This window comes from Lygodium microphyllum, chromosome 28 (genome assembly GCF_053477565.2).
Source record: "Lygodium microphyllum isolate KBCC chromosome 28, Lygodium_microphyllum_v1.1.10, whole genome shotgun sequence".
Classification (NCBI taxonomy): Eukaryota; Viridiplantae; Streptophyta; class Polypodiopsida; order Schizaeales; family Lygodiaceae; genus Lygodium; species Lygodium microphyllum.
Genome location: NC_141162.1, coordinates 94,466,283 through 94,478,232, shown reverse-complemented (window position 1 = coordinate 94,478,232; position 11,950 = coordinate 94,466,283). Strand labels below are relative to the sequence as shown.

The following is an 11,950-nucleotide window of genomic DNA, read 5'->3' as shown; positions in this document are numbered from 1 at the left end:
ATGAGATAAATGTATTCTAATGGGTCTACTTATGCTTTCTCAAAGACAAAATTTTCACTTGTATTAATGTTTGTACTAAAATTAAATGAGACAATCAAGCTTACTTTCCCATTGTAGTGTTTTAGTATGGGCATTCTACTTTGAATGGTTCTAATTCAATTATGTTATGTTATGGGCACTTCTTTCACAAAAACATATCATGAATATTTTGGAAAGTATGATCTTGAAACATTGAAACAAATTAAAAAAAGAGCAATTGATAGTCATCGATAAGTTGCTTTCCTTTACTCATAAAAATGCGGTGTGTGTGATGCAACTTCATGAGCTTCATAAAGATGCACATCATACAACATGCCATTAGGGGGTCTGGGGACAGCCAGTTAGTTTTAAGTATAGAAGAAGATTAGTAACCTGGTCAAGAAGTTTGAAACTTTTATGTATGAAAGAACATTGATAACATCTTCGTCTTTGTCTTGTAGGTATATAGTATAGATCTCAGCGACAACAGATTCACAAACACGGAAGAACACTACAATAAGGGAGGAGGGGAACAAAGGAAGGGTTCTTGCGAAGAACCCGCCTTTGAAACTCTCTCTCTCTCTCTCTCTCTCTCTCTCATTCGTTTTACTATACCGCCATGGATCGAGCTATGAGCAAAGTGGAGGAGGTTCTTGAAATCAAGTCTCTCAGAAGAGTCATTAGCGCCTACCTCAAGTATGCTTTCTGCATTTGGTCTCGCTTCTTGTTAAGAACTGTGCTTTCGATTTCATCTTCTGGTGCTTGCGACTGTGTTGCTATAATCATTCGGCTGTTCCGGCGGCCGAGAGCTCTGAGAACGGACACCATAGAAGGACAATGGCAGTCCAATGTATGAAGAAGCAAAAGCACGATAGCGTAATCAAATGGAGGTAGAGGGGCATCAGAACGAGTCTTACCATTGGATTTTATCAGCAGCTTTTTATCAATGGCAGTCCAATGTATGAATCTTATGATCCTGCCTGATCAATGCTATCACTTGCACAAGAATGAAGAACAGCTAGATATTCGCGGACGGCAGTGCTAATGACAATCAAATGCTTTTGAATACTTCTTTAATTATCTGACCAGGGTTTTTTAAAGTTCATCTTTGACATTCGTGGTAGTCCCAACTCAAAATAAATGGCCTACTCACTATAGTACTTTCATGTTAATATCTTAAACCTTAAGAACTTAGCAACGTAGTTTGTTGTTGTGCTATGCTTAGCGCCTTGCCTTCCCTACTCACTCGGTACCATATTTAGTGGCCATCAATGTACCAATACTTAGTGACCGTCAAGAATATCTCTTGGTTTCTGCTACGTTTGGCTTTGGACTTGAAAGGGGCCATGAAATCAATGTTCCAGTTCTATCTTTCATCCCAATGATCTATATTCTACAGTTTTCATTACTAGGTGGCTGCCATTGCTATCATCCAACCATTAACCCCATGCTTCATCTTGTCTTGCCGTTTGTGTTGCTGCCATGCCTATCCACACCATCATCCAGAGTTGTGCAAGAGATTGATGATGCAACCTTATTTGCCCCGACAACCAATGCGCCATTGCTTTGTGTGAGGCTACACTAGGGTTTGTAGAGAAAACACAAAGTCTACAAACCACCACTTGACTAACAAATGAAAGTAAGAAATGAACACAAATGGATGCAATGAAAACTCTATCAATAAACTTCGTAGATGCAAGTATGGGATACAAGGGATGCTCAAGGAGCAGGGGGTGGTCCAACAACCTCTCTCTCTTAAAGGGAGCGGGTTAAGGGATGTTGAAGTAGTATGTCCTACTTTGATAGGACTTGAATGTAGTGATCATCAAACTTGATGCAAGAAGGTGAAAGAACTGGTCCAAGTAGTAGTGTGGCACTCTTGGAGTTATAGATGTTGTTGAGGTTGAGGAAGATAGTGTAGACCAAAGCCATAGCAACGCTTTGACTAATGGAGGATATTGATGTTGAAACATGTCAGATGTGGGTGCAGCAATGGAAGCGCGTGAATTTGTTATAATTGACGACACAACACAAGATAGAAGAGAGAGGCTGCATAGAGAATTGAGAAGAATGCTTGGGAAGTGAAATCCATATGCTAAGTCAAGAGAGAGTACAAGAAACAATAAGTCTTTGGTAGACAATTGAGGAGGAGGAAGCCCAAGCTTGTAGTAGACTATAGCCATGACAAAGTTGGCTAGCTGAATAAAGGGCAATAAAATAATTAGGTCGGCCACAAATAGGACTGCCAATAGTAAATGTCCAAAAAATAGATGCCTCTAAGTCATGCTAGAAAATAATGTGCCTAGCCCACTCTCATTTGCACAGACTCACAAATGAATTGACTTATTTGCTAACACCCTCTCTTAATCATGGTGATCTAGTACAATGATAATTACTCATCATAGTACATACAACAATGGCTAATTTGAGCTCTAGGATTTCTATACTTGCTAGACTTTGGTGGATGCAGAAGGGAAGTCCCTCTCTGGGTCCTTTGCAGGTGTATACCTATATAGATGAGGCCTATTTGCCCCCCCCTTACCACCCTCTCTCTCTCACTCTCTAGCCCCGGAGAGTTGTGAAGGGTGACTGGGCATTAGTACTAGAAAGTAGTAGGAGGGACAGCCATGCTTCTCCCCTTTTTCTTAAGAAGATGACCCCTTTTGTACCTTGACTGAAGGATTTGAGTCGGAGTTGGAGGATGAAGATGACAACTCGTCAAAAGAGTTCGTATCTTGCTTCTTCTTCTTCTTCTCCTTCTTCTTTCTTGATGCTACTAGTTTCTTGAAATCCTTGCATAAGTGTCCCTTCCTTCCACAATGATAGCATTGGACCTTCGTTTTCTTCTTGTCATCCCTCTTTGAAGCTTCAAAGGCCTCCTCATTGCTACCATACTGAGATGGAAGCGTCCCTAGTAACCTCAAGGATGTCTCGTGCTTAAGCAACATAGAGGGTATATGAGTAAATCGTACTAGTGTCGATGATGTTTTGGCATGTAGAGAATTGGCTACCCATCAAACTCCAAAGGGAGCTTATAGAGCATAATTCCCATAAGATGAATCTTTGGGAGGGCGAATTGCATACATCAAAGCGGATCCTACTCCTGTGTAACATGAAGTAGGAATGATTGGATCATGTCATTTGGCTTGAATTTCATTTGTTGGGGTTGACCATAGAGGGTCATAACTTGCATGGTCGATAGAGCCTCATATGACATTGGTGACTTTTCCTACACTTTTGAAGCTGTCTCTCCTTCTTTAAGATGCTGTTCAAGAAGGTAGACTTTATGTCCATTTGGTAAATTGGCTAATGGTGATGACTTGTATGAACCAAAACAACTTGAACAGTAGACATATGAGTTGTAGGTGCAATGTCTCAAAATAGTCCAAGCTTGCTCTCTATGCAAGACCCTTGGCAACAAGCCTAGCTTTGTGCTTATCCAAGGTGCCACTAGCCAAGTATTTGGTCTTATAGACCCACTTCACATTGATCACCTTTTGCTTCCTTGGATGTGGAACCAACTTCCAAGTTTGGTTATGCCCGATGGAATTGAGCTCCTCTTGCATAGCACGGTGCCATACATTGTGTGGAAGTGCCTCATCAATATAGTAGTAGGCTCATGATCTTGTAAAATATGATGTGGAACCAACTTTCAAGTCTGGTTATGCTCGATGGAATTGAGCTCCCTTTGCATAGTATGGTGCCATACTTTGTGTGGAAGAGCTTCATCACTAGTAGTAGGCTCGTGATCTTGTAAAACTGGAGATATAAGGGCATAGTTCACATTGAGTGAACTACCTTGCTAGGCATTTATCTTGGCTGACTTATGTGGGCGTATTGGTATAGCAGGAAACTGAAAAACACCTGCATCTTGCATAAGTTGTTTGTACCATCGAGGAATAACAATATGCTCATCTACTGTGATGGAGATCGAGAGGCCTCTAGTACCTATAATACACATTTGGGATAGGGACTCCCCCTCACTGGGTAAAGGGGCATCCCCCTCATTAAAAAAAGAGGGCTTTCCCTGAGATGGCTCAACATTGCTTAAAGATATTTGAGGGGATGTAGGACTAGAGATATTTGATGAATAAGGAATAGGAGGAGTCGTCAAGGGTGGGAGGGGGACAAGATGTGTTGTAGATGTGTATTGTCTTAGCAATCACCTCACCCCAAATGGAATGAGAGAGACCTCAATGCTCCAACATTGAATAGGCTGCTTGAACTTGGACTTGCAAAGGGTGGGGACTCGTCCATAGAGTTGTTACCCTTTTGCTTTGTTCTTTTGTTCTTCCACAAAGTTGCAAATGTCCTTCAATCCTTTTGGAGATGTCCCTTCTTGCCATCGGATACACAAGAACCCTCTCTAAAGTTGAGCAATGAATCATACACAAGCTGATAAAAAAACAAGACAATTGCTTCACAAAGTGACAACAAGAGAGAATAGACCAAAACAAGAGAAACAATGTGCAAACCAAAAAGGCAGTCGTCCAGCCCTGCTACGATTATTATTATTTTTTTGCACTTTATCCTTTCCCTTTACCTTGTGCTTGTCATCACGTAGTTTTTGACACTGTGGGCGAGTGAGAATGAGATTTTTGAGAGTCTCTCCCATGGTAGTCATTACCACCTACCATTATTGCCTTTGATTGTCAAAGCATGAGAGGGGCGGGAAGCATTTATATTCTTTTTGTTAGCCTTTTCATTGAAGAGTGCACCCTCTACATGTTGTGATTTTAGTCCACTAGTACGCATATTTGCACACATAGCAGCACGGAATGTGTCCCATGACTCGGGCAATGTAACTAGCAAGAACAAGGGAGGAAGATTATCCTTAAATTTAATCCCTTATGAATACAAGTGACTGAGAATAGAATGAAATCCATTTAAGTGGAAGTCCCCTCCATATGAAGGTCCATGAGTTACTTGAGCCAATACATTTGAGAGGTAGGGCTTTGCTTATCACAGACATCATGAATCTTATCCCATAACTGGCAGGCGGAATCAGAGACAACATTATAGTAGATTTGCGTAGAGAATGTCAAAATGATTGTAGATTTAGATAACTCATCTAGTTCAGCCCAATCCTCTACATCAATAGATTTAAGTTTGATATCTTCATGTCTTAATGGCTTAATCTATAATTTTCGCATTAGAACCTGTCAAATTTGTACCTTTCAATAATTGTAGTTGGTGCTGTCCAACTTGCCAATGTTAAAGATAGAATTGTCATTCGACCCACCAACCAACCATAATGGAGTAAATGAAAGCACAGTCCAAGACAAGAAGGTTGTTGTAAATGATAGAAAAACAGCCCTAAAATGACAGCTAAATCAAGGGCTAAGCAAGAGGAACTACCAAAATGGTGAGTTGTCCACAAACTATAATCAAGTAATTGTCAAATCCAAGTGAGCGCCCTTAGATAGAATGCATAAAGCTGAAACGATAGGTTGCTGTAATAAATTGCAGCGGTATGCCAACAACTAAGAAAGAAAGATTGGGAACAGCCAGCATGAAAGCTGTCACAAATGTAGTGTGTCAATAACCATACATGCGGTAGGTATAGACATAATGCACATAGGAGATCTCAAGGTAAAGTGAAGAGAATTGCCAAATGCATAACCCACTGAACAAAGCTCAATACATAACCCAAACGCATATAAATATCATTGACAACACACTAACAAACATAAGTGCCATGTTCAAAGTAAGTGATCAAATCAGCCCATTGTAGGGTAATTGCATCCAATACATATCAAGAGAGTATGTACATGAAGTGTGTGTCCCATGGTCTCGGTGAAAGTAAGCTCAAGCTTAATTGCAAATATCCAAAGCTCGATGCGATACTAAAATGTCAAGAAAGCTCCGGAATGAAGAGTGAATGCCAGATGAGTAGAAGAAGCTCAATACATTAGAGATGTAGCATCCAAGCATCCAAGATACATATGACATACATCTAGGAGCATAAGACCTCAATAATCCTTAAGCCCATTTATAAGAGCACGGAAGCAACCAAAGCATAAGTCCAATTCTCCAATACCTGTAACTAAGGTCAAATCACAACTCAGTAGCATCCGATCAACGTATCAAGACACGTAGAATCAATGTCATGCATTAGGGCAACTACTGAAGTGCCCAAGAAGTATAAACTCGCAATAGGCATAAAGTGCTTCCGGGTAGATGCTTGTTGTATAAACTGTTTACAGCAGTAAAACTTTCAAGAAAATGAGCCAATGCAAACTGAGGATCAGCCCCAAAGCATGTGAGATCAATGTCATAACATCCACCAAGTGTGGAGTATCAAATACCTGTTGTATGGGTAGTACAAATGAGCACCAAGAGCTCAAACTGTAGATGAAATGTCTGTCCTGCTGCTATTAGAGCATGCTGCTCACAGTAAACTACAGTAAGATGACTATCAAAATCAAGTCAGTGAGAGCTCGAATCGATCACAAAAGCATGCCAGTATATCCCCGAAAGTTTCAACACCAATGCATATGCATATGAGTATGTGTTAGAGGCAGGAGTGATCTCCAATCCTTGAGAAAGATCTGTCACAGATGCAGAACAGCAAGTCTGAGTATTCAGCTAATGGCTGAAATTATGGAGCTCCAATCGATGCTGAAACACATGCGAAAGATGCCGGGGAGTTTGTCAAGCGAGTTGTCCCAGTGCTAAGAGTCACATTAGCTGCTGGTTGACACTGTGGAGCAGGGAAGAAGCCTGAAAAGAAACAGGTGCAAACAGTGCTAAGAGTCACATTAGCTGCTGGTTGACACTGTGGAGTAGGGAAGAAGCCTGAAAAGAAACAGGTGCAAACATCATGGTGTTTACTGCTGTAATGGTTGCTGGTTATTGCCTCAAAGGAGCACTCAATGAGGGCTTAAATAGTCCTTTGGAATGCTGGGAAAGTGGCCAATGCTTGTCCAATTATTGCCAAGTAATGAAGGGTGTGAATGAGCTCCTGAAGTATGCTGAATATTCAGGAATGTGGTCTGCTGTAAATGCTGTTGTGTTTGTTGAACCAAATGGCTACTGTGGAGCCTCAAGTAAGGCTCAAGCAAGTCTAAGAAAGCCTTGACACAAGTGCAAGAAGGACAGGAAGAAGACAAGCATCAATGGTTACCTGTTCAAGTTGAAGCCATGGCTGCCATGAGTAAACTATTGTAAGTATTCATCATGAGTTGAGAAGAATGCTGAGGAAGCTCACGAGTGCAATGGCTCTAATATCAGTTGAAGGAAGAAGCTCTAAGTAGAAGCATGCGAGTGGAAGCAAGAGCTATGGTGAAAGGAGTAAGAGAGCAAGAGCAAGAGACACATGATGTGGGAACTCCAATAGTCAACATGTGTGACTAGTCTTTTTTTTATTCAAATGCCACTGAAAGAAAAAAGAATGAAGTGATAGTGATGGGTGCTCGCCACTTACAATGTACATTTATTGTTAGTGTAATGAATACATGGGTGGTTAGGCACAGGCGCCTTTATCCCCAATACTTAATACCCACTCATCGCAAATTGCTTAAATGCTTTAGAGACATATTCACCCCCATTATCTAACCATAGGCATTTCAGCCTATACTCAAATTGGTTCTCAACATGAGTAAGCTAACGTTGAAAGGTAGCCAATGCTTTCAATATTTGCTTCATGGAATATGCCTATACTTTATGTGAGTAATTATTAATGAAACTTACGAAGTACTTCGTGCCACCTAGTGATTGACAGGGCATAGAACCATATACATCAAAATGAACAAGAGCTAGAGACTCACCTATACGCGCAATGCCAAACTTATGAGAATTGCATATGTGTCTGCCATAAAGACGATGGTTTCATGAATCAAAACATTTGTAGTCAAGGGATGGAAGATATTGCAAACGAGAAAGCATTTTCATTCCTTTTAAGAATGTGCCCAAGGTGACGATGCCATAAAGATACATGTGGTATATCAGCCATAGGCTCAGCCAAAACATTGTTATTAGACCCAAATACAAGCAAGGGATAGAAGTTGCTAGCCTTGGCATCTTGAGCAAAGTCAAGATTTCCATTGGTAATCTTCCATAGGAAATTACCAAAAGATACATGATTTATCTTATCATCCAATTGTTTAATAGAGAGTAGGCTTTTGGTCAAGGTTGGAGCATGGTGTACATCATGCAAAACAAAAGTGTTGCCTAAAGTAAACTGTAGTTCAATATCACTAATGCCAATAATATCCAATGCCAAGTCATTTCCTAGTCTCACAGGCCTTGTCATGCTGCGATAGAAATGAAATCAATCTCTATGCAGGATAACATGGAAAAAAAGCCCCTGAATCAAGTAGCTAGCATTGAGAAAAAGTGGACGAGGCATCCATCAACTAACTAGCATCAAGAGAAAAATTTGTCAAGATTTAATCATCATTAGACTTGGGCTCCAAGGCATTTATCTCCTCAATTTTCACGTTGGACTTACTAGGAACAATGTTGCGATCATTAGACTTATCTTACACTTGCCTTCTCCTTGTGCATGTTATGGCATTGTGGCCTAATATGACCTTGCTTCCCATAGTAATGACATATAAGATAGGCCTTATAACCATGCAACTTACTGCAAGATTGACTGCAAGACTAAGAACCCTGTGAGTGTCTACTAGAGTGGTCATTTGACTCTTAACATCACGTCTACCCTTAACAGTCAATGCATGCAAAGTACGGGCTACATTCATATTCTTTTTATTTATTTCCTCTGTGAGTAAGGCACCCTTAGTATCTTTGAGGTTTAAACCATCCATAGGTATATCAACACACATGGCAGTACGGGAAAGTGTCCCATGTCTCGGGAAGCGTTATAAACAAGATCAAGGTAGGGAGATTATCCTTAAACTCAACGCCTTTCGAAGTCAATTGGCTCAAAATAGAATGAAATTCAATCAAATGTGCAAATATACTAGTCCCTTTTTTCATGCGAAGGTCCATGAGTTGTTTTAACCAATATATTTATGAAGCATGACTTTGCTTGCCATAAAGATTGTATATCTTTTTTCATAATCGCCAAGCGTTATCCTCACGTGCCATAGCAGTGAAATAAACGTGTTTTGACATTGACAATATAAGAGTGGATTTATATAGCTCATCTAACTCATCCCAAATATCATGATCAATGCCTTTGGGCTTTACACACTTTGGTTTTCAGAGGCCTAACTTTCTTCTTTCGAACCAGTACTTGTTATATTTGTGCCTTCCAATAGGTGAAATTTGTGTGATCAAGCTTTTTAATATAGAAAATAGCACTATCATTCGAAAAACAAGCCTAAATGATAGTATACTAGTGTAAAATCCAAGAGAATGGGCTGCTATAAATGACTTTAAATCAGTTAGTAAAACTCAGCCAAAACAAGGGAAAAATAAGAGGGAATACCAATATATAGAGCTGTCCACCAATTGCTAGCAATAGATTGCCAAAGTACAATATTTGCTCTCTAAGACAATGTTGAAAACAACATCAAATATGCATTATGGAATTTATTGTTTGTTGTTCGAACTAGAATTGTTTTGTTCTGTGTGAAATAGAGAACTGAAAACTACACAGAATCAACTTTGTGAGTACTCAAGTCTCATATGTAGCTCTTGTTGTACTCTTTATTTCTGGCTATAGAACATCTAAATTCGACGCTGTATTCAAAAATTGTGGCCAAAATACGAAAGTGCTATCAAGTTGCCATAGCTATCAACGACTTCTATAGCATGCTTTGTATCCACTCAAAAAAGAATAGAATGGCTACTTCTCAGCTCAATAAGTATTCAACAAGGCTCAACTAAGCCTTGGAAAGCTCCTCGACAAGCCGGGAGCAAGTTAGAACAAGCCGAGGGAAGGAAAGACTTAATGCATACCTAGGGAGGAAGAAACAATGGCTGCCATGAGACCTTGAGCAGAAGCTTTGAATCTAGGTTGAATCAAAGAATGAAGGAGCTTCTCGAATACTTGCTTTGATACCGATTGAAAGGTAGAGTCTGAGTGAAAGTACACAACTGGAAGTAAGAGCAAAGCAAGAGGTATGGTAGATGGAGCAAGAGAGCAAGAGAGAGAGACACCATATGTGGAAACTCCAACAGTCACAATGTGTGATTGGTCTTCTCTTATTCAATAGTCATTGAAAGAATAAAGAATTAAGTGACAGTGATGGGCTCCGCTACTTGTAGTATACAAGTGTGTGGTCACGGTGTGTGAAGTAAATATAGGGCAGGGTAGGCACATACGCCTTTACCCCCAACAAGTGTTAGATTTATACTTTAAGGAATAGACCCACATTGACCTTGAAAAGTCTTTACCATTAGAAGGAAATACAACGTGCCATTAATGGTAGTGGTGGATGTTGGCTTGCAAAGGTCAACGTGAATCAATCTAAGTGGCCAGTGAGCTCTATAAGCAGACTATTGAAGAAATGTTGTGTGGTGCTCTTTTCCAAGCTAACAAGCTTTACGAATGTCCTTGGACCGTTTGAGGTATGAAAGGCTCTCAAGCATTTGAGGGTGTGGTAACCTATAAAGAGTCATATCCAAGGTATCCAAAGTGTGAGTGCCAAAGATGCTAATCATTCCTTGGTTTCCTAGTAGTGGCTAGGGTATGAACCTAATGGAACTCAATGCCCTTTGTTGTTGGCTCGGAGAGAATGTGTGTCATCATATAGATGCCACTAGGTTACATGTTGCCATGTGCAATAATTAAACTAGTGGAGGAATCAAGGACCTTGAAATGGTCATTGTAAAGAAAATGGCTTGCTCAAATCAGCAAAGTTGCTGGATAGATAAAAGATTCACCCCAAGCTAGGGGATATAATAAGCATTTTGCAAGATAAGGGGTCATTCCATCAACAATGGTTTACTTTTGATAAAACAAAGCGTGTGTATTCACTAATGAGGATATCCATCTTCAATTTGAGCATGATGCATCTCAAATAAGCTTAGAAGGCACACCACGTCACTTGAGATGTGTCAAATTAAACTAGATCCTTCAATCTATCACAATTGGATTTCTGTTTATCTAGATAGGGATATATTTCGACAAAGATTGTACCTTGTTAAACTAATGAAGGGGTTTGTCTTTGTTGTCATTGTTCAAGCATCATCAACCATTATCCGAGGCGAGAATAGAGGTTGGTATCTATGTCAATCACATGTAGGTGTTATGATTGTACATATACATAGTGCTCTTTCATTAACATAAGGTCGAAAACCTAGAATCTTATGCAGCTCTACGTAACTTTGAAATATGAAAATGTCAAGGTGGGTGGTGCTGTAGATGAGAACAAGTAGGTGGAAAGAAAGATGTTTATAATAACAAACATGAAGTCTAGCAAAGATGCTTACAATGTGAGGATATCAAAGTGGGTAGTGTTATTGATCATGTTAGATAGATCAAAAGAAAGGTGCTCATAATAATGAATCTAGTGTCTAGCAAATTGTTATGCTTCCTAAAGTCTATCTACATACATAATTAGACACAACCTTGTATTTAAAGGTTTGGTTGACCAGCTCAAGGTAAGCTGGATATGATTTGCTGAAGATATGGACTGTACTTGTCTAACATCTTGGAGGAGTTGATTGAAGTTCAATCTATGTCTTGCAATCAAGGCACATGATATTTGCTCACATTTCATAGTATTAGGTAGGTAGGTGGTGTGTTTAGGACATACTATCTGTTGTAGTACCGAAATTTGAACTGTTGCACATATCACATATATTGTTGTGTCAATTGTCAACACATGCTAAGGCTTATGACATGATAATTCTGATTGAGAACTTAGAAGATAATCCTAATTTGAAAATTGCTATGCTCTGTTGCTATTCTATAATTAGATTTGTTCTCAAGAAAACATGATTCAACTCTTTGTACTGCAAATTGAAAGTAGGGTGCTATGTGTTTGGGTCTCATATGGACGTTGAGATGTGCCGT

General features: G+C 39.7%; 1 protein-coding gene across 2 annotated transcripts in view; it reads left to right on the top strand.

Annotated features, from left to right (window-relative positions):
* Positions 1–441: 441 nt before the first annotated feature.
* The window catches only part of LOC148011768 (uncharacterized), a 139,290-nt gene continuing 127,781 nt past the window's right edge, over positions 442–11,950 (top strand). For both annotated transcript variants that reach the window (XM_087670789.1, XM_087670788.1), the window contains exon 1: positions 442–714. Coding sequence is in view for 1 of the 2 variants with exons in the window: in XM_087670788.1 (XP_087526914.1) it covers positions 638–714 (77 nt within the window). In the remaining variant the exon portion in view is untranslated. The remainder of the gene's footprint in view (positions 715–11,950) is intronic.